At 32.4% G+C, this 20,269-nt stretch overlaps 1 protein-coding gene across 1 annotated transcript; it reads left to right on the top strand.

The window, feature by feature from the left end:
* The first annotated feature begins 22 nt into the window (after window positions 1-22).
* On the top strand, window positions 23-1,874 carry LOC114358053 (uncharacterized). Its single transcript, XM_028311917.1, has 3 exons — window positions 23-520; window positions 638-853; window positions 1,676-1,874. The coding sequence occupies exons 1-3, from the start codon at window positions 235-237 to the stop codon at window positions 1,804-1,806; spliced, it is 633 nt and encodes a 210-aa protein (XP_028167718.1). The 5' UTR covers window positions 23-234; the 3' UTR covers window positions 1,807-1,874.
* The last annotated feature ends 18,395 nt before the right edge of the window (window positions 1,875-20,269 follow it).

A 20,269-nucleotide genomic window follows, 5' to 3' on the forward strand; every position in this document is an offset into this window, starting at 1 on the left:
AAATAAATAAATAACATAGATAAAAGCCATGGATAAAAGCATGTCAGTGATGCAGAGGTTGGCTGCCTAATTATTAGGTCGTTGGCTGCCAGTGTGACAGTACCTGACAGTTGTGGTGGCTGCTGATTATTTGAATTTGTTCGGTTGGATTTGGATTGATTGAGTGAGAAGAGTTTTGCGTCCAAAAAACAATTTATTGTATTGTGAAGTAGTGTTACCTACTAATCCAGAGAAATGAGTGTAATCGAAGAGTGGAGTTTTCAAAATAACATTCGTGATATTGATGTAGATCTTTTCGATAACTTTGCGCAAGTAATAAACATCAAAAGAGATAACATTCTCATATTACTTGATGATGGTTTCAAAGTACAAAAATGTATTTTCAACGGTACGATAAATTATAATAATGATGACGAGCTTCAGATTTTGAACGAACAAAATAAGCAATTGAGGTGTGACATCGAATCTAAAATTGAAGAACTCGGTCGACAGCAAAATAAATATGAAAGTTATAAAAGAGGTTTGTTTACAAACATACTATAATATTACATAAAACTTAATCATTGGATGGAGTACTGTTTTTTAAGATTAACCTGAAAAAAAAAGCGTAAATAATCTGGTTTGTTTGTACTTTCAGATCAGAAGCTTCTCTCACAAGAAGTCAAGGAAACTCATGAAGCTTTCTTGATGGCTAAAAAATGTTACAAGAAGTTTTTAAGAGTATATTATTCAATAGAAAAGCGGAATAAAGACAAACAAACAATATTTTTTCAATTTTTTACCGAATCTAAGAAGGATGCTGAAAACTATTCAGTCCGTTTGATTCGTGATTCTAAGTCCGGATATTATGAATGTAAGTCATTTAACAAGTTATTATATTCATAGGTATTTTATAAATTTACACATTTAATCATGTATGCCATACCACCATAGCCTTCAGGTTCAGAATGTCCAATTCCCAAAATGTCCAACGGTTTCAAAATGTCCAATTCCCAGAATGTCCAATTCCCAAAATGTCCATTTCCCGAAATGTCCAATTCCCGAAATGTCCAATTCCTGAAATGTCCAGTTCCCGAAACGTCCAATTCTCAAAATGTCCAATGTACTATTATGATGGGTTTATTAAAATAAGTCCTCATAGCCTTTCTTAAAAATTAGTAATTAATATATTTCTGTACGAGTGCGTTTAGTTTTTGCAAAATCGGCATATAAAAATAGAAAATTTGTATTATTTGCAAAAAGTACGTAGAAAAAAATTGTAGCTACTGCACTTTATACTCGTACAAGTATGTATAGTTATTTATATTTTTTCTATTGACCTAAAAAGGAAAGAATAATTTGTAAATAAATAAATTATTATTTAAATTTAAGTATGGTTAATTGTTAAATATTTTTAAGAAAGCCTATGAGGACTTATTTAACAAACCCATCATAATAGTAGATTGGACATTTTGGGAATTGGACGTTTCGGGAACTGGACATTTCAGGAATTGGACATTTCGGGAATTGGACATTTTGAGAATTGGACATTTTGGGAATTGGACATTCCGGGAATTGGACATTTTGAAACCGTTGGACATTTTGGGAATTGGACATTCTGAACCTGAAGGCACCATAGCCAGATGATACATTATACTTTTATGGAGACATACTAAAATAATATTATTATTTTCAGTGTTGAGTACAACTCCAAAGCTGAACTCTCTAAAAGAACTGCAGAGGAGATTGAAAGAAACCAATGATGTTCCTGGAATTATGTGCAGTATAAGACAAGCTTTTGTTGTAATTAAAGAAAATAAACATTAATTTTTTATAATGTAACAACAACAACGAAAATTGTAAATGTGGTAAAGAATACATTTAGGTGAGAGATCTATTCCGTTTTTTATTGAGGGACAGCTCAGCTCATTTCTATCATTAGGAGTCATCAGCATGCTTTATCATCCTGCGGGCCTAAAAAGGCCAAATCACGCAACATTGCTAAAAGGAATTCATTTCCAGAATTCATAGCAGATCATAAGCAATTCCTCTAATTTTCATAAAATGGTCTTACATTTTGGCAGAATTGCCGCAATTCAATTCATTCGCAGATTCATATTCGGCGTCAATGTTGCCACATGTGAATAATAAAAAATGAACATGTCTCCAACTTCCTCATTGGCCCTAGAGCAATTCCAAGTATACCATCAATAAAAGCCTAATTAGAGTCATCAAACCTCTCAGTCATTCAATTAGAGCCATTAGAACTTCATAACTATGAGTTGTTTTCTATGTGTAAGCTGAGGACACGTGTCTCCAGCTGACACATCTGTATCTTCGTAAATATTTATGCTACGATAATGTATTATACCTCAAAAATTACAGTCGAATCCAAATAGTAGGCTTTCCACTTTTCAAGACTTTAGCTCAAATACTGTTAAAACCACGATCAAAAAACTATGTGCGAGCTGGAGTACCGTGTCTCCAGCTTACACATCTGTATCTTCGTAAATATTTAAGCTACATCAATGTTTTATATCTCATAAATTAAAGTCGAATAAAAAAACCCGACTTCAATTCTTTCAAAGCTTTATTTCGAACCGTTTTCGAACTACGAACCGATACGTATGTGTAAGCTGGTGACACGTAACACACGGTGGATTATTAAAACCGTATAAGTTAGAGTTGCGTTTTAAAGATCAAATAATTCGTTATAATTGAAGTACACACGAGACATAATTTCAAATCTCTAGGCCTCTTAGTTTCAGAATTAAAAGCCAAAAACTATTTTCCCGCCAAATAATTCAAATAATATGGGTCGACTGCGACGTTGCCGTTCCGTGCGTCCACTAGAGCAGTCGAATTTGAACCTAAAAACTAGTACTGTTTGAATCATTTTTATTTGTAGTTTAAATCATTTAATTTCGATTATAAGAATTTTAGACTAGGAGCCGGCTGATTTGTGTATTGAGTACCTAATAACCTATAAAATATTTTGATAATAAGTTTTTATTTTGATCACAATGTTTTATTTAATCGAGGCAAAAACATTGCATCTATACTAATATTATAAATGTGAAAGTAACTTTGTCTTGCTTTCACGCCTAAACCACTGAACCGATTTTGATGAAATTTGGCATAGAAATGGTTGAGTCCCGGGAAAGGACGTAGGATAGATTTTATCCCAGTTTTTGAAATATGATAAAGATTTTCATCATTATCATATCATCTGAAAATTATAAATAACTTGAAAAAATCGAGTATTCGGGTAGCCCTAGTGATACTCTACCTCTGGGCTTCGGCTTGACAGTACTTTTTGGGAAACCTTGTACAGGTGAACAATGGTGGCGCCCCCTATCAATGTGTTTGGTGGGACAGTTCAGTTTAGTGGGTCTTTTATAGCTGAGACGGTTCATTGTTCAATACAATCAATTCTTTCCTCTCTATTATTTTAGGTGCCTTATGTACGTATAGATTACGCACATTCTTTTTATATGAACGTAAGGGTGGGATTTAGGGGGTCACAAAACCGGTTTTACCGAAACCGAAAAAAAAACTGTATTCAGACATGGCAAAACCAGGTTATTCTTGGAAATATAATAGCTAGAATGAAATACTAAAATAACAATCAAAAACGTTTTTATTCAGCTCGATTATTATCACAGATCAATTAACATTTTTAATAATTAAGGTAGATACACTTTACTAGAAATCCGATGATCTACGTTCTTGTCGGGTATCACTAATGAAATAAAATTCCTACTTCATAAAACTAATTAATCAGGTAAATTATTTATCACAGATCGATCAACTTTTAATAACCTAGGTAGGGTAAGGTGGGGCACAATGTTACACGGGGTACAATGTTACAATGCATATTTCTCCGTCCCTTTCTATTAGTTGTATGATGTTGGTATACACGTTTGTCAAGCTCATAAGAGCTGCTGAACTGAGCCGCTGAACATCATACAACTAATAGAAAGGGACGGAGAAATATGCATTGTAACATTGTGCCCCACCTTACCCTATACTTTACTGTGTAGTAGAATACTGGTGATCCACGGTCGGGTCGGGGAGGTTTCCGGCTTTTTTTTTTTTTGAAGGGACGCGCGCTGGTAGCTGGAGGAGCTTTTCCAGCTTCACCGGGCAGAGTGGCGAGTACAGAAGGTACTCTAGCCGTTTGGCGATCGTCGGTGCGCGTGCCGACGAGGCCGAGTGTGGGCTTCGCGAAGCGAAAGCGAAGACGTTCGCGATCGGGCCGTAGATTCCGGCTACTGGGACCGCAATTAACTGGGACAGTGGTCCCAGTCGCTGGATCGATAAAAATTAAATATTTTTCTTCCAGCGACTAGGTTCACTCATAGATAACTTAAAAAAATATATTATTCATTCCAAAATCGGTATCGTACTAAAAGGACAATGACCAAAAGTGGTCCAAATGTCCACCACTAATGAGACCTATATTGGCTTATGGTCCATTAAATAGAGATTAACTTTCAGTATGGGACGAAAAATAAATAAACTGTCAGTAAAAAGTTATGACTGTATGAAAAATTGTAGTAGTTTACGCGCTAATCTCAGGAACTACTGGTCCGATTTGAAAAATTCTTTTTGTTATGGATAGCCCATTTATCAAGGATGGTTTTAGGTTATACAGGGTGTTAGGTAAATGGGTATATGAGCCGACACTAGCACATGTTAACATGGTCATATAAATGGTATGGTGAAGTCAGAAAATTGATATCTTAATTTTAATTATTTTAATTTTCATACAAATCGGATTTTATAAAAAATATTTTGTATGAAAATTAAAAATATTAAAATGATAATATCAAATTTCTGACTTCACCATACCATTTATATGCCCATGTTAACATGGGCTAGTGTCGGCTTATATACCCATTTACCTAACACCCTGTATAACATCACCCTACAACCAATAGGGGCGGAGCAGCGACCACCCGACCATAATTCCAATATTGTTGTCTTTCTTCTGAGTTTTTTTTTTCTTTTAGCGAGAATCTAACACGGCACACTAAGCGACATGATTTAGTTTCAACGGGACACAATTTCAACGAGACACATTTTCAATCAGACACATTCCCACGTGGACACAGTTGCAAACTGACACAATACAGTCAGTCGAATAAATGAAAGTGAAATGAAAAATATGAACATTAAAATAACTATATTTTATTACAATTAAAAACAAAATTAAACAGAAATAAGCATCTTCGCGTACTTTCCTTAAATCAATAAAATAACCTAAACATAACTAACATAGACCAATCAATAAAATTTACCTTGGCTTTTAAGAGGGGTAGGAGGTCAGCTAAAATTCAGATTTCGTGACGTTTCCGCACATAGATATGGAAAGACTAGCGGCCGCCCGCGACTTCGTACGCGTGGATCCCGTTTTATTATCCCCTTCATCTATCTTATGTGGTTTAGATTTTTTCATACAAATGTTTTTTCCCGCTAACTCTAATTTTGCAATATCCTGTTGTAACTAAGCTTTAAGTTTACTAAGGTACCTGCATGCTAAATTTTAAGCGTCTAACTTAAGCGGTTTAGATTTTTCATACAAAAGGATTTTCCCGCTAATTCCCGTTCCCGTGGGATACTCCTAAGTATATTATAACCTGCCCAGGAGTATGAAAAATAATTGTACCAAGTTTCATTAAAATCCGTCGAGTAGTTTTTGTTTCTATAAGGAACATACAGACAGACACGTAGTATTTGAGATCAAAGTCAGTCGTTTCATATATTTTTAGAACTCAAATACCACGATGCACAGTGGTGCTACAGCTTTGGTGCCATAGTAATAAATGCTAAGGCGGACGTATTCTATCAGAATACAGCACTTTTATTTTTTGGCCGGCACTTTTGATTTTGGACCAAAATGGATGATGTCCTTTAATAACTTAACATAGGTACCTACATAATTAATACAGTGTGAGTCACGTTAAAGTGTACATATGAAAATAGATGAAACTAGACCTATTTTTATCGACAAAAAAGAGGTCAAAAATTTTTGGAGATTTTTTTAAATTTTTTATAGAATTTTTTTTCTTCCAATTACTTATTGTAAAGAAAACGTAATAACTTTTAAACTAAGCGGTATATCCTGATAAAATAAACACAGTAATAATGCTAAATAACAAGCGATACTAAAAAAATACATAAAATACACAAAAAAGGCCAACAAATAATAAAAAATGATACTTTTTAAAAAAAATCTGCTTTTAAATTCGTGTTTTTTTGGTTATTTGATAAATTTCTCCAAAAAATGCCCATATAACCGGTGGTTTTTATTACTTTGTATTATTCTCTATCGTAATACCTTCGTAAAACCAAAAATCGCATGTCTCTATCCCTATCACAACGTTTGCAATGATCGTTTGAATTAAGCCTCTCCGGGCGCGCCATTCAACGCTTCGTTAACAACGAAACTGAAAATGGCTCTAGATTTGTAATTTTGATAAAGACAAGTTAGATTTCAAATAAAAACAAAATATTTCGAAGTAAAATAAGCATTTAAGTTAAATTAAAGTTGTCTCTACCTGTAGCGGAGAATAATGTTGTGGCAGGCCTTTGTTCAAACGATCATAGCAAATGTTGTGATAGGGATAGAGACATGCGATTTTTGGTTTTACGAAGATAATACGATAGAGAATAATACAAAGTAATAAAATCCACCGGTTATAGGGGCATTTTTTGGAGAAATTTATCAAATAACCAAAAAACACGAATTTAAAAGCAGATTTTTTTCAAAAAGTATCATTTTTTATTATTTGTTGGCCTTTTTTGTGTATTTTTATGTATTTTTTAGTATTGCCTGTTATTTAGCATTATTACTGTTTTTATTTTATCAGGATATACCGCTTAGTTTAAAATTTATTACGTTTTCTTTACAATAAGTAATTGGAAGAAAAAAAATTCTATAAAAAATAAAAAAAAACATCTCAAAAAAATTTTGACCTCTTTTTTTGTCGATAAAAATAAGTCTAGTTTCATCTATTTTCATATGTACACTTTAACGTGACTCACACTGTATAGCTACACACATTACTAATAATACAGTGAACATTGGTCAGGGCTAGTATCACTCATCACAGTCATCACTTAATATTAAAATATTTCTTAAAACTAATTAATGAATTATGACAGTACAGAAGTAACCTATCATACTTGATTAAAATATTTATAATAATAACCAGATCTTATATTTTCAGTTGTATTTTAATTTATAGAATAAATAACGCAGTGAGGTAATACTTTAGTACTACTACTTTGCTTTTCGATTGTCATTTCTAGATCATCATAAGTAAGCCATTCTGATTCTCCTACATTGCAGTGAACTCTGTAGTGTTTTTTAAATTCTAAAAACTCGATCACACATGGATTATTGAACGTTTTGTCAAAAAAAGTTAAATTGTGGGGAAATTTTTGGAGTTCGCATTTTATGCTTCTTTCGGCATCTGGAGAATTTAGCTCAATAGCAATGAATTGTGAAAATTGATATATGTAAAAATTGTACCCGTCACAACATTTTTCTGTGCACTTGTACATTTGTGTCATGCACTCAAGTGCAGCTTTCTCTAAAACCTGTGGCCCCGATTCAAGTATTAACTCAATATTGATGGGTACAAACCCTGTACATCTTTTAATACTCGAGTTGTTTACAGTGCACAGAAAATCTGTACAGTTTTTTGTCCATGTCGTTTTACAATAGCTGTAACTAAGATATTTATCTATGATGTAAGTTACGTTGCATTCACAGTTTACTGTTGAAGATTCAAATTTGAAGTGTAAGTTTAATAGATTATTCCTAATATCTTCAATGTCCGGCCGATTTAAAATCAAAGAAATAATTAAATTAGAAAAAAGGTCACTACTACTTTTAAAAACCTGTAGTATATTTTTCTTTATAGTGCATATTACTGCAAACAGATGAGCAACACTGTCAAACGCACAAGTGTTATATATACAAAAAGAACCGCTAATGTTGGAGCCATTCTTCAGTAAAGTTATATCGTGAGGTTTTAATGACATTGATATTTCTTTTTCTTCGAACTGGCTTTCATGTTGTTTAGGGGTTTCAATGAAAATTTCTGGTAATAAATAATCAATAATGTCATTTTCTTTTTCTTTTTCATTTTCTTTTATTCGTTTTATAGTTTTACACTTTTTTTTTGCGTACCCTCTCCAGTTTTCTATATATGATGGCTTATTTGAAAAAATTGAATCTTGTGAAAACGAATCGCGGTCTGTGTTTTTTCTTTTTTTTTGGCGAGATCGTGCTGTCGTTTTGCTTTTAGGTTCAAAAGAACTACTTATTTTTGGAATATTTTTTTTGTTCATATTTGTTAACGCTAGCTTTACTTCACCGGAAATATAATTAAAATGTCGCATCAGAAATAAATCGATTCGTACGCGGTTATTATTTAAAAGCAAACATTTGATATTTTTGAAATAGCTTTCTGAATTGCTAGATGACGGTCTTGTTTTATTGGAATTGAAGTGTTTTATCAAAACATTTGACCACATGGGCAACTTTTTTAATAAACGCGTCAGTAATTTTATTAAATCAGGGAAAAAGTATGGATTGGGATGTTTGCTGTCTTTGTCTTCTGTTAGATCGATATAAAGTTTTTCTTTGGCAACCTCGTCTAAAAACCATAAGTCTAATAAGGATTCTGAATTTATTTCGTCATCTTCATTGTTATTAATTATATCTGATGGAGTTGAGTCGATAATTATATCATGTTTTTCGGAATCATGTATTTGGTTTAAGGTCTCAATAGCTTTTTGACATCGATTGCTTTCGAAATTGTTCAACGCAATGATAATAATGCTGGTTAAAATCTTTTTCACTACTTTATATTCTGAGCTGTTTTTAATTGAAATTATACATTTGATATAAAAGTACTTAACATGTGTTTCAACGGTATCAAAAATCTTTTGATCGTGTAAAGTTTTGATAAAATGAGAGGTGTCCAGTCGCAAAAATGATTTTGGAAATTCTGCATCTATTACGCCTTCTAAAATTTTGAAACAATTTTGCAAATAATGTTCAGTACTTGTAAATTGTGTGAATGTCTCCACTAAGGCTTTTATCAGGGCACTTGAATCATCTGTCACAATTTCGTCAGGGTATTTTGGTAGACTTTTTTTCCACGTTTGCAGCCAAGTTGCTATTGTTTCCGCCGTATGAGACGTAGAAATCATTTGGCAGAGTGGTACACTGCTGCCAAAATCATTATATGCCATAATTATATATAAGAACAAATGTTTTTTCTTCATATTTTTAATAAAATCATTAACTTGTGGTGGACGTAACATTTTGAATATCGATCCAGTAGCATCTAAAGAAATAACAATTCTATTCACTTGTTCTAAATATTTTTTAAAAAAAGTTATTTGTAAATTGTTCCAATAATATAAAATAAATGGGCACAATGATATATATTTTATAAAATGTTTGAAAGGAGGTGTCTCACTCATTATCCATAACGACAGTAAAACATTATCGTGAAATAAGCTCTGTGATTTATCTCTTTTTTTCAACTGTCTTAGTGCATTTACACTTGGCAAAAAATAAGGCGAGTCAGAGTTGGTTTGACATATAGTATCATTCGCTAGTGAATTTCTTACTTCAATTGCACTTTTTTCTGACAATTGTTTTGCTAGTGTTTGTGATTTATAACCTGTCATTCTATACCTTTTATTTGAACTGTGCTTAACATCTGGATTTCTGTGTCTAATGATACATTGCATTTCTGTAAAATTTTCTGTCTTATTTTTCATGATTATTTCAATTTTAGCTTTACACTCACTATAATTACAACGACCTTTGCAAACAACAACTGTTTTATCTATTACCTGTTTTACAATATTGGATTTAAACACCCAAAAGCAATTTAATTTTGTATTTTTCCATATGATTTCTCTAACAAAATCCGTCCATTTATTTTTTTGCAGCGATCGTCGCCTTTGAAATAAGCTGCCAGAGGAATCTGATCGTTTCGTTATATATATTATAGGTTCAATCTTTTTCCAAAAATGTGAGTCAACATAAAAGTTAAAAGATTCATATGCATCAGTCTGGTTTGTATAATCACTATCGTCTTCATTTTGATTTAGTACTGTGCTTAACCTCGTAAGCCCGGATGTGCCTCAGAAGGAACTAAAACTTTGTAGTCATTAACGCCGAGACATTTTCGGAGGTGAATTGTAAGTATCGCCGGATGTGCCTTCAGAGGAACTAAAACTTTAGCGATAATTTTAAGTTCAAAAATTCGCGCCTATCGAACAAAAAGAGTGATAGTCTTTGGTTTAAACTATTCAAAATCAGGTATCCGAACTTATTAATGTAAAAAAAACAAAATGTCACTGTCAAATTATCATTTTTCTTTGACAAGGTGGTTCTTCCGAGAGGACGTGATGTACGATTAATTTTTTTTCTTCACGAAAGCGTTGTTTAATTGAAAAACTAACCAGTATAATTTAAGTTTAAATACTGCTAAACAAGCAAAAAAATATTTTTACCAATTCGAACAAGTTTTGTAAGATTTTTTTTCGTTTGAAAATAATAGTTCTTTGCAAGGAACATTCGGTCTTGATAGTGAAAGTTTTATTTTTGTACATTTTTTTCTATTGAGATGGATTGAGTATTGGACTTTTAAAATTATTATATGATTGAGAAAATTTACCATGAGAATGTTCTAATTTTTAATTTAGTAAATATTATAATTAACATGAATATTCACTTTACTTCTTGTACATTCTAAACTATCATTAGTGTATGTTATAAAACCGATAGTACTTTTCAAAGTACTAATTATGAAACATTAAATAAAATTAAAACCGTTGTTCCTTTTCAGTTACATTTATTAATATCATTATTGTATCCTTATGTAGTATTAATTAAGTAAGAAGGTTACATTTATGTTTTACTTTAAAGTATAAAATACAATTTATTTACTTTTCCTTTTTATAGTCTGTAATACCGAATGTTCTTTTAAGAGAAAACATTTTTTTATTATTTTTCACCTAAAATAAGCTCTATGCACTATTATATAGGGCCCTTGAAAATATGAATGCAAAAGAAAATCTCTAACATAGAAATTTTTTTACTCGAAGTGCTCGGCGTTTACTACTACAAATTTTTCGTTCTTCTGAAAGCACATTCGGCGATACTTAGAAGTCGACAAAATTTACTCTTCGGTCTTACGAGGTTAAGTTATCTGATCTTGATTCTGAGTCAGAAAATTGAGAAACTTGAGAAAGAGGTTTGTTAACATCATTATCAAAGAAGTAATTATAGTTTTTTTTTAACGAACAATAAATTGCTTTGCACGACAAACGATACTTAAAAGCATCTTGAAGATCGGAGTATAAAGCGCGGTTTTCTTTATTATTGGGAGGTACAAAATTTCCTATCCTACTTTTATATTTTTGGAAAACTTGTCTTTGTTGCTCCAGGTCTACACTTAGCTTTCGACCCCGATGTTTTCCTAAAGACTTATTATTCCTAGCTAATAGAATCAACAAAGTTATAAAAAAAAATGATAATACAATACAATATAACAAAAGCGGCAGAAACATTTTAAAAAAATAATGTAACTAAAATTACAGAATAAAAACTAACAACATGAATTGTAATAAAAACTCGTAAATCATTCTTAATTAATGGACTAATCTTGTTATTTTACTTGCTTGACTGTTTTCACTGCGAAGTGCACCATGACAAAAAGGCGTCTCATAGTATCTTCATCCATAAGAAAATCAGCAAACATCAGAAAGTAGTTATGGATCTGTAATAATATCCAACATTAAAATCATATAAAACTATTAACGAATATAAAAAAACGGTCACTACAATTTATTATTAAAACTGGGCTGCGTTAAGAGGGTTAGTCTATTTTGTGGCTAATCACTCACATGACTGTCCTTGGAGACTACATTCCCCAAAAAAAGTAGTTATCATTAGACCTGACATCATTAGGTTGCATTGTCATCTGAGTTACATTTATGTACAGTCGAATTCATAAATAATATGACAGTTTTCTTTGAATATTAATAATTGAAATTGGTCATACCTTAAAACTCTCGCAACTTTTCCACGGACATGATTATTTGTAGCCTTATTGTTGTCAATCTACCTCCGGTGTCAGTAGCTTATTTGAGTCACCTGTATAATCATAATTAAAAATAAGTGTTTCTTCTGTTACCTTATTCAATATTTTGGTAATATCTAGCACAGTAGGTAGGTACTTAAAAGTACCGAACTTAATACTGAATGAACTAAAAGATCAAGAGAAAATCCTAAGAAAAGTCAATATTATTTGTTTTTACAAGAAATATTATTATGGTAATACAATTATTGCTTGCTTTTTTTTTTAATTTTCACAGTTTGAGTTACACAATAATTACCTACAATGGTAGTGCTGACTGCTGAAAGTCTTTCTAAATAAGTAGTATTTCTCAATAATATTAACTATCGAATGTAAATCTGTACAAGTTCCCCTTTAACTGACATTCTACTATCAGTACTTGCTAGAGTTACATATTAAAATAATTTGAAAATTATAAAAGAGAAAAATATTATAAATAGAGAAAATTATAAAGGAAGAGCAGTCGCCGGCCCGGTAATCCCGGAATTCCCGCCTTAGGCAGTTCGATTTTTTCAAGTTATTTATAATTTTCAAATTAGTTGTAATCAAGAGATGCAAATCTTAACGCTAAAAATTAAATAATTACCTACCTACCTACATTAAAATAATTTTCAATTAATTCCACTTACCGTAGCTCATGGCCGTAGCTCGTCAGTGTGACAAAGGAATTTATTGACAATTTAAAGTCAGTTTTAATTAAAATGTCTGTACAATTCGTCCTTCGTTTGAAACACATTAAAAAAAACTGCTGTTTAGGATTATTATTATGTAGTTTAGAATCCATCTAAAATATCACAAGTCACAAATACGATAAATCCAATGTGTTGTGTGAACTTGTGTTTGTTTGACTTTGTAAAAAAAACTGTTTCCAGTGTTGCCAGTAGGGTCTTGTCAGAAATTACCAGAAATAGAAAAAAAAGTAACCCTCACACGTGCGATTGATATTATTATCATATTGATTCATAAAGCTAACTACTAACAACTTTCATCTTCGACTCTTATCTTACCAATCAGCCAAAATTCATACAAAGTGTTAAAATTAATTGGAAATCATCAACATTTTGAGTGTCACGTTTCAATTTAAATAATTTGTAAATTGACACTATTAATATTTTTTTACTGAATAACCTGTAAAAGTTAATTCTACAAATTCCGAAAAATCACCTAAAAGTAACCTTTTCATTAGTGTAACCTAAAAGTAACCAAAGCAGTTCAAAAATCAGCTAAAAGGTTACAAAAGTAACCTTCTGGCAACACTGACTGTTTCTCAATATTGCAGTCAACTGTCATCTTTTTTTTTAATACAAGTTTTACGGCTATGGATATAGATCCTTANACCTCACACGATGGGGTAGACTAAAAAAAATCATCCCCACTTAACATGTACGGGAGCTAACCTAAAATTTTTTTTTTTCAAAATTTTATTTACCGTTTTGCCGGCATGATCAATATAACTACATACCTCTACAAACTTACAGCTCTCTAGTGCCAATAGTTTCAAAGCAAAACCTCGGACAGACAGACAGACAGACATATCGAAACTATAAGGATTCCTGGTTAAAAGTCAAAAAGTCAAAAGTCAAAATTTCTTTATTTGTTTGGACTAATAAATAGTTCTTACAAATCGTCATTTTGCTCTTAAGGAGCCTCTACATGTCTCATAATCTTTTACTAAGACTACGGAACCCTAAAAACTGTCTGGCAAGGAGTTGGAACTGTCAAAACTGTCTGGCTAAAAAGAGGAATAAATTCCATGCGCGATACAAGCTTTCGAAATTATTAGAACCTTGCATACAATTATTTTTTTCGTTTTATTATAATGTGTTAACGGATTAACGATTAACGTTAACTTGCGTTAAATCTTGCTAAATGTAACGTTTTAACGTTTAACGAAGTTAATTTTTTTATTAACGGTTTAACGATTAACGAAGTTAACTATTTGATTAACGGTGCCCAGCTATGCTTAAAAGTACCGAACTTAATACTGAATGAACTAAAAGATCAAGAGAAAATCCTAAGAAAAGTCAATATTATTTGTTTTTACAAGAAATATTATTATGGTAATACAATTATTGCTTGCTTTTTTTTTTAATTTTCACAGTTTGAGTTACACAATAATTACCTACAATGGTAGTGCTGACTGCTGAAAGTCTTTCTAAATAAGTAGTATTTCTCAATAATATTAACTATCGAATGTAAATCTGTACAAGTTCCCCTTTAACTGACATTCTACTATCAGTACTTGCTAGAGTTACATATTAAAATAATTTGAAAATTATAAAACAGAAAAATATTATAAATAGAGAAAATTATAAAGGAAGAGCAGTCGCCGGCCCGGTAATCCCGGAATTCCCGCCTTAGGCAGTCCAATTTTTTCAAGTTATTTATAATTTTCAAATTAGTTGTAATCAAGAGATGCAAATCTTAACGCTAAAAATTAAATAATTACCTACCTACCTACATTAAAATAATTTTCAATTAATTCCACTTACCGTAGCTCATGGCCGTAGCTCGTCAGTGTGACAAAGGAATTTATTGACAATTTAAAGTCAGTTTTAATTAAAATGTCTGTACAATTCGTCCTTCGTTTGAAACACATTAAAAAAAACTGCTGTTTAGGATTATTATTATGTAGTTTAGAATCCATCTAAAATATCACAAGTCACAAATACGATAAATCCAATGTGTTGTGTGAACTTGTGTTTGTTTGACTTTGTAAAAAAAACTGTTTCCAGTGTTGCCAGTAGGGTCTTGTCAGAAATTACCAGAAATAGAAAAAAAAGTAACCCTCACACGTGCGATTGATATTATTATCATATTGATTCATAAAGCTAACTACTAACAACTTTCATCTTCGACTCTTATCTTACCAATCAGCCAAAATTCATACAAAGTGTTAAAATTAATTGGAAATCATCAACATTTTGAGTGTCACGTTTCAATTTAAATAATTTGTAAATTGACACTATTAATATTTTTTTACTGAATCCCAACTATCCCAACTAATATTATAAATGCGAAAGTAACTCTGTCTGTCTGTCTGTCTGTCTGTCTGTCTGTCTGTCTGTCTGTCTGTCTGTCTGTTACGCTTTCCCGCTTAAACCTCGCAACCGATTTTGATGAAATTTGGCATAGAGATAGTTTGAGTCCCGGGAAAGAACATAGGATAGTTTTTATCCCGGTTTTTGAAACAGGGACGCGCGCGATAAAGTTTTTCTGTGACAGACAAAATTCCACGCGGGCGAANAAGTGACGATTACGATACGTGAAATTGAAATTTGAAGTTTTAGCTATGATATGGCTGTATCATTATAGTTCCCGGGTTACTATTTATAGAAATATACGGAATTTAAAAAAAAAGAAATTTTGTTTCAACCGTCCCCATGCCGGGGGCGGTTGAAACAGCGATTGGGATCTGTTGAAATACATACAAATAATACAATAAGTACTAATAAAACGTGTTTTATTTATAATTAATACTACGAATATTAAAATTATGGTACTACATGACGACATTAATCAGTCTAAGTATTTAATATTTCTAAAACATTAATTAGCCTTTGATAAGTAGTAAACATTTAAAAAAATTACAGAAATATGATTAACTAAATGATATTTCCAAACCTAATAAACAATAATAATAAAATAATATTAACATTCTGAATAAAGTTAACGAAAATCTTTTTTTTTTTCAAACCAGACTTTTCCGTCGCTTTCCGCAATGAATCTCCAGCTTTTACCTCCTCTTATGCTTTACTAAGTCAATTTCCTCTCTGGAAATCTTCCTTACCCAAACTCTCGGTATCTACAAAAAATAAACATTAATAAATTTTCTGTTTCAACCGTACCCACAAAAAATGTTTCAACCGTCCCCAACCCCACTTTTGGTAAAATATGCTTTATAGTTTCGACACTAATGTTATCACATTAAAAATAGTTACTGTCCCTTATTCTACAAGCTTCATTATAATCGCAAACGCACACTCGATACATTCACATAAAAAGAACAGGTAGTATAAGCGTTAATGTCTGAAGAAAAATACTTACTTTTGGGTAGTAAAAAACAGTATGGCGTTTTGCACACAACGTCAACGCGTTAGGAAGTTTTAGGCACTAAATTCGTGTTCGGACCTGTTGTCCGCTTCTTTTTCCCCTAGGACCCCTAACTCCCCGTAGAACCGTTTACGAGATATTTGCTCTGTTTCAACCGTCCTTTGTTTCAACCGTACCCAGTCTCCCCTACTATGTCTTTGGTACGTAGTTACGTCATACTTAAAATGGAGGAGCTTATTTTCGCTTGTGCCAGTACACCAAAGAGTTACACTTGTAGCGTAATTCGCTGTTCCCTTTTTATTTTTACCTGAACTTCTTAGAAATTAGTATATTTTTATGTAACTTATTTTGGCTTTAGTTCGTAATGAACAGGTTTTATCAACTTGATCGTTCCGTAATAAGTCATTATTAGTAATACTTATGCATTCATTGATTGATAGATATCTTCAATTGCTCTTAAATACTGATGCACTATTATCAAAGTCTACCTATGTGCTTAATGATATCGAAGATGTGTGGACACTTCTCGTATAAAAAAGGAGACATGTTTTTTGTAAAATCTTAATTACCCTAACTTCAAAATATGATAGCAATCAACTACTAACTAAAAAACCTGTCTACGGTCAACGAACAGTCTGATATACAAGTTTCAATAAAAAAGGCATCAGACATATTAAAATGTGACTGAATATTAATTTAAATACATTGACCCTGGTGCATTATTAGTATTGCCACCTGTCATAATATGGGATCTCAGTCGGTTACTAATTTATTAGAAATATCACATTTTTAATAGTTTATTATTATTTTATTGTGCTGTCTTTATAGACAAGCTGTTGATACCTTTTTGAAAAATAATATGCCTGTATACAAATGAAATGAAATATGAGAAAGCCAGTTTTGAATTATTGTGTATGCATACTTAAGTTTTGTCCGAGTTCAAAAATGACACAACTCACAAAGAATAAAATGGCCTAGCACCTTTTTTTGTGGGATTATGTCATTTATGCCGCTATTTTAGGCTGGGTCATCCTACAGCCCCCTAGACAAAACGCACTTTTTGATCGAATCGAAAATCGAATCCGTCAAAACTCAAAAGGGGCTTTTCGACCACTTTTCGGCTGGTTTGCGATTATAATTTGCACTTTGTCTAGACCCACTGGCCATCTTACTTTGACTGTAACAAACGTCAAAAGTCTGTCAAACTCAATACAAAAATCACCAGTAGGTCTAGACAAAATGCAAATTATAATCGCAAACTAGTCGATAAGTGGTCGAAAAGCCCCTTTTTTGTATGGAGTTTTGACGGATTCGATTTTCGATTCGATCAAAAAGTGCGTTTTGTCTAGGGGGGCAGTTATCGTTATAGTTATGGTCGAAGTTTGGTGGTGCAACTCAGCCCAAGTGTCTAGATTGACATAATCAATTAGGTGTGTCCATTCTCACGACGCGTCCCATATCATAATATTATAACGACGCATTTACAAACGCGTGTGCATTCTACAATGTTCAACTACAAGGTAACGACAGCGCATCAAGTTTAACACTGTGGCTTCTTAAGCTGTTGTATTAAGTGCGTTTTTGCAATAAAAATGTAGGTATACTGAGGTGTTGTCGACCATCATTACACTGTACAATCATGATCTATAAAAGGAAAAGTCAGTAATTATAACTGTCGATTAGATATTTGAGCTAAGTTTCTGTTTTACACACGTTATAAAAGGGAATGAAATTCATTAATTACGACAATCAATTATTATTAAGTAAAACAAACATTTACAGTATTTTTATTTTTGTATAACATTAGATATTATCGCATAATATGGCCATTAGTTATAATTATTGTTTAATGTTATTAATAACTTTCACTAGTTCCAACATTATTTAACACCAATTTGAAAATGTCCATCTGAATTTCAAAACAATCTTATTGAATCTTATTATGATTCGTAGAGTCTAAACAGCAAATGGAATGCATAACGTATTCACTATTTTGNCGTTAAGGGTCACTGTTCTAACCTAACCTAACCTACTATTTTCTTCAATACCTACTTTCTGCAATCATACTATTTTCTGCATTCTCTTGTGTTGTTTTACATCAAATTCTTGTGAAAACCACGCCTTATGCTTTGATTTGTGGGTAACGGTGGGTAAGTATGTGAAGTGAAGTGTCAATTTGACCAAACAAATTATTTGGGATATAATATTTGGCGAAATAAAACATTTGCTATATAAACATTTGCCAAGTAAAATTTGACCAAATGATAATTTGACCAAATGAATTAGTTGCCAAAAGTACAGTTGCTAAAAGTTCATTTGGGAAATGAAACTTTGGCGATAAGTTGTTTGCGAAGTNACCGGAAGTAGACGCATCTCTCTCACCAGATGCTGTGCATCGTTACATGCCGAATAATATTATTTTATTTGTTTCAGATAATACAATCCATGTTGCTGGACATGATGTATTTGTATTTCACGATCCCCCACATTTACTAAAAGGGATAAGAAATAATTTTGTAGAAAAAGATATATTATTTCAAGGAAAACGAGCATCATGGGGAGATATATCTTATGTGTATGACCTGGATAGCAAATCTGGGCATACAAGAGCGTTGCCTAGATTAACAGCAGAGCATGTTGATCCTAAAAAGATAACAAAAATGAAGGTCAAAACTGCTGCCCAAGTGTTGAGTGCTCGTACTGCAGCTATGCTGAACTATACACATGCTGTCCGTGAGTATTAATTTATAAAAACTTTATATTACTTAAATTTAATTGTTCTTCAACTTGCACTAGAGAGCTGTAATTTTGTGGAGATATGTGTATTAGTCACGCCGATGTCCTTTCTCGGGACTCAAACTACCTCTATGTCAAATTTCATCAAAATCGGTTCAGTGGTTTAGGTGTGAAAGCGTAACAGACACGAGTTACTTTCCCTTTTATAATATTACTAGCTTTCCGCCCGCGGCTTCGCCCGCGTGGAATTTTGTCTGTCACAGAAAAACTTTATCGCGCGCGTCCCTGTTTCAAAAACCGGGATAAAAACTATCCTATGTTCTTTCCCGGGACTCAAACTATCTCTATGCCAAATTTCATCAAAATCGGTTGCGAGGTTTAAGCGGGAAAGCGTAACAAGTAAATTAATATTGTAGTTTAATAAGTCTACGTTTAAGTGTGTATTAAACAGGACGTTTACAACAAAAACTTTGAAATTTCTTAATTTATACAATGCTATCCCTAACTCAGATAGCAGGACGTAAGGATTTTTATCATTTGCTCCGATGGCCAGTACTACGATGTCGTCTTTCTTGAGAGTTTCTGTTAGGTTATCGCAGGTATTCAGTACCTGTTTACTTGTTGCCTCTGTTTTCGTCATCGTAGTAATCGTATAGGGATTATTCAAGATGCAGTTCCGGCTACTATGCAGCTTTTTTGATAAGCCCTTGATTTGTTCGTCGCCCAGAATGAAGATCTGAGATTTTTTCTCACTCTGTGTATCATTTTTGGTGCTATTGTTGACACAACTGCTGCCATCCGTCGAGATGTCAGTGTTCCTATCGAAGGGTGTACAGGTTTCTTCTGCTACGTGGGGTTTCGAGTTACTCGGCGATGTACAAGTATTATACAGAACTGATTTGTCCATGTGTATTGGAGACGTCCGTGATATATTTGTGTTTATATGTAAAATTTTTCTTCGTATTGGAGTCATGTTTGTCTTCTTATGTACAATGTCACTGCTGATTGCTTTTAGTAATTCAATTTGTTTTTCCTGCTTCTTAATTTTATTTCATCAACTGCCTAAGGTGGGAATCGAACCAATAACCTTTCGCTTGCCAACATGATTAAATTACTATTAATTTAACTTTTTAAACACCAGTTAAGTATGTGAGTTTTACACACGAACGGTTTATTACCATCATACAATACTTGAACCTTCTATTACTATAATAATAATTATTTGAAAGAAATAAAAACTAAAAAATCGTTTTTTTATATAAAACCCCCATATTTTCTCACTTTGGGTATGAAATAAAGAGGATGCCAATAGTGAGTGATTT

This window comes from Ostrinia furnacalis, unplaced genomic scaffold (genome assembly GCF_004193835.3).
Source record: "Ostrinia furnacalis isolate ACB-3 unplaced genomic scaffold, ASM419383v2 OfSCF3655, whole genome shotgun sequence".
NCBI lineage: Eukaryota > Metazoa > Arthropoda > Insecta > Lepidoptera > Crambidae > Ostrinia > Ostrinia furnacalis.

What these genes read in the sequence shown, in the direction of transcription:
- LOC114358053 (XM_028311917.1), top strand. Translation starts at nt 235, where the DNA reads ATGAGTGTAATCGAAGAGTGGAGTTTTCAAAATAACATTCGTGATATT. An exon ending in ATATGAAAGTTATAAAAGAG is followed by an intron (nt 521 to 637) that starts GTTTGTTTACAA and finishes TTGTACTTTCAG; the next exon opens with ATCAGAAGCTTCTCTCACAA. An exon ending in TAAGTCCGGATATTATGAAT is followed by an intron (nt 854 to 1,675) that starts GTAAGTCATTTA and finishes TATTATTTTCAG; the next exon opens with TGTTGAGTACAACTCCAAAG.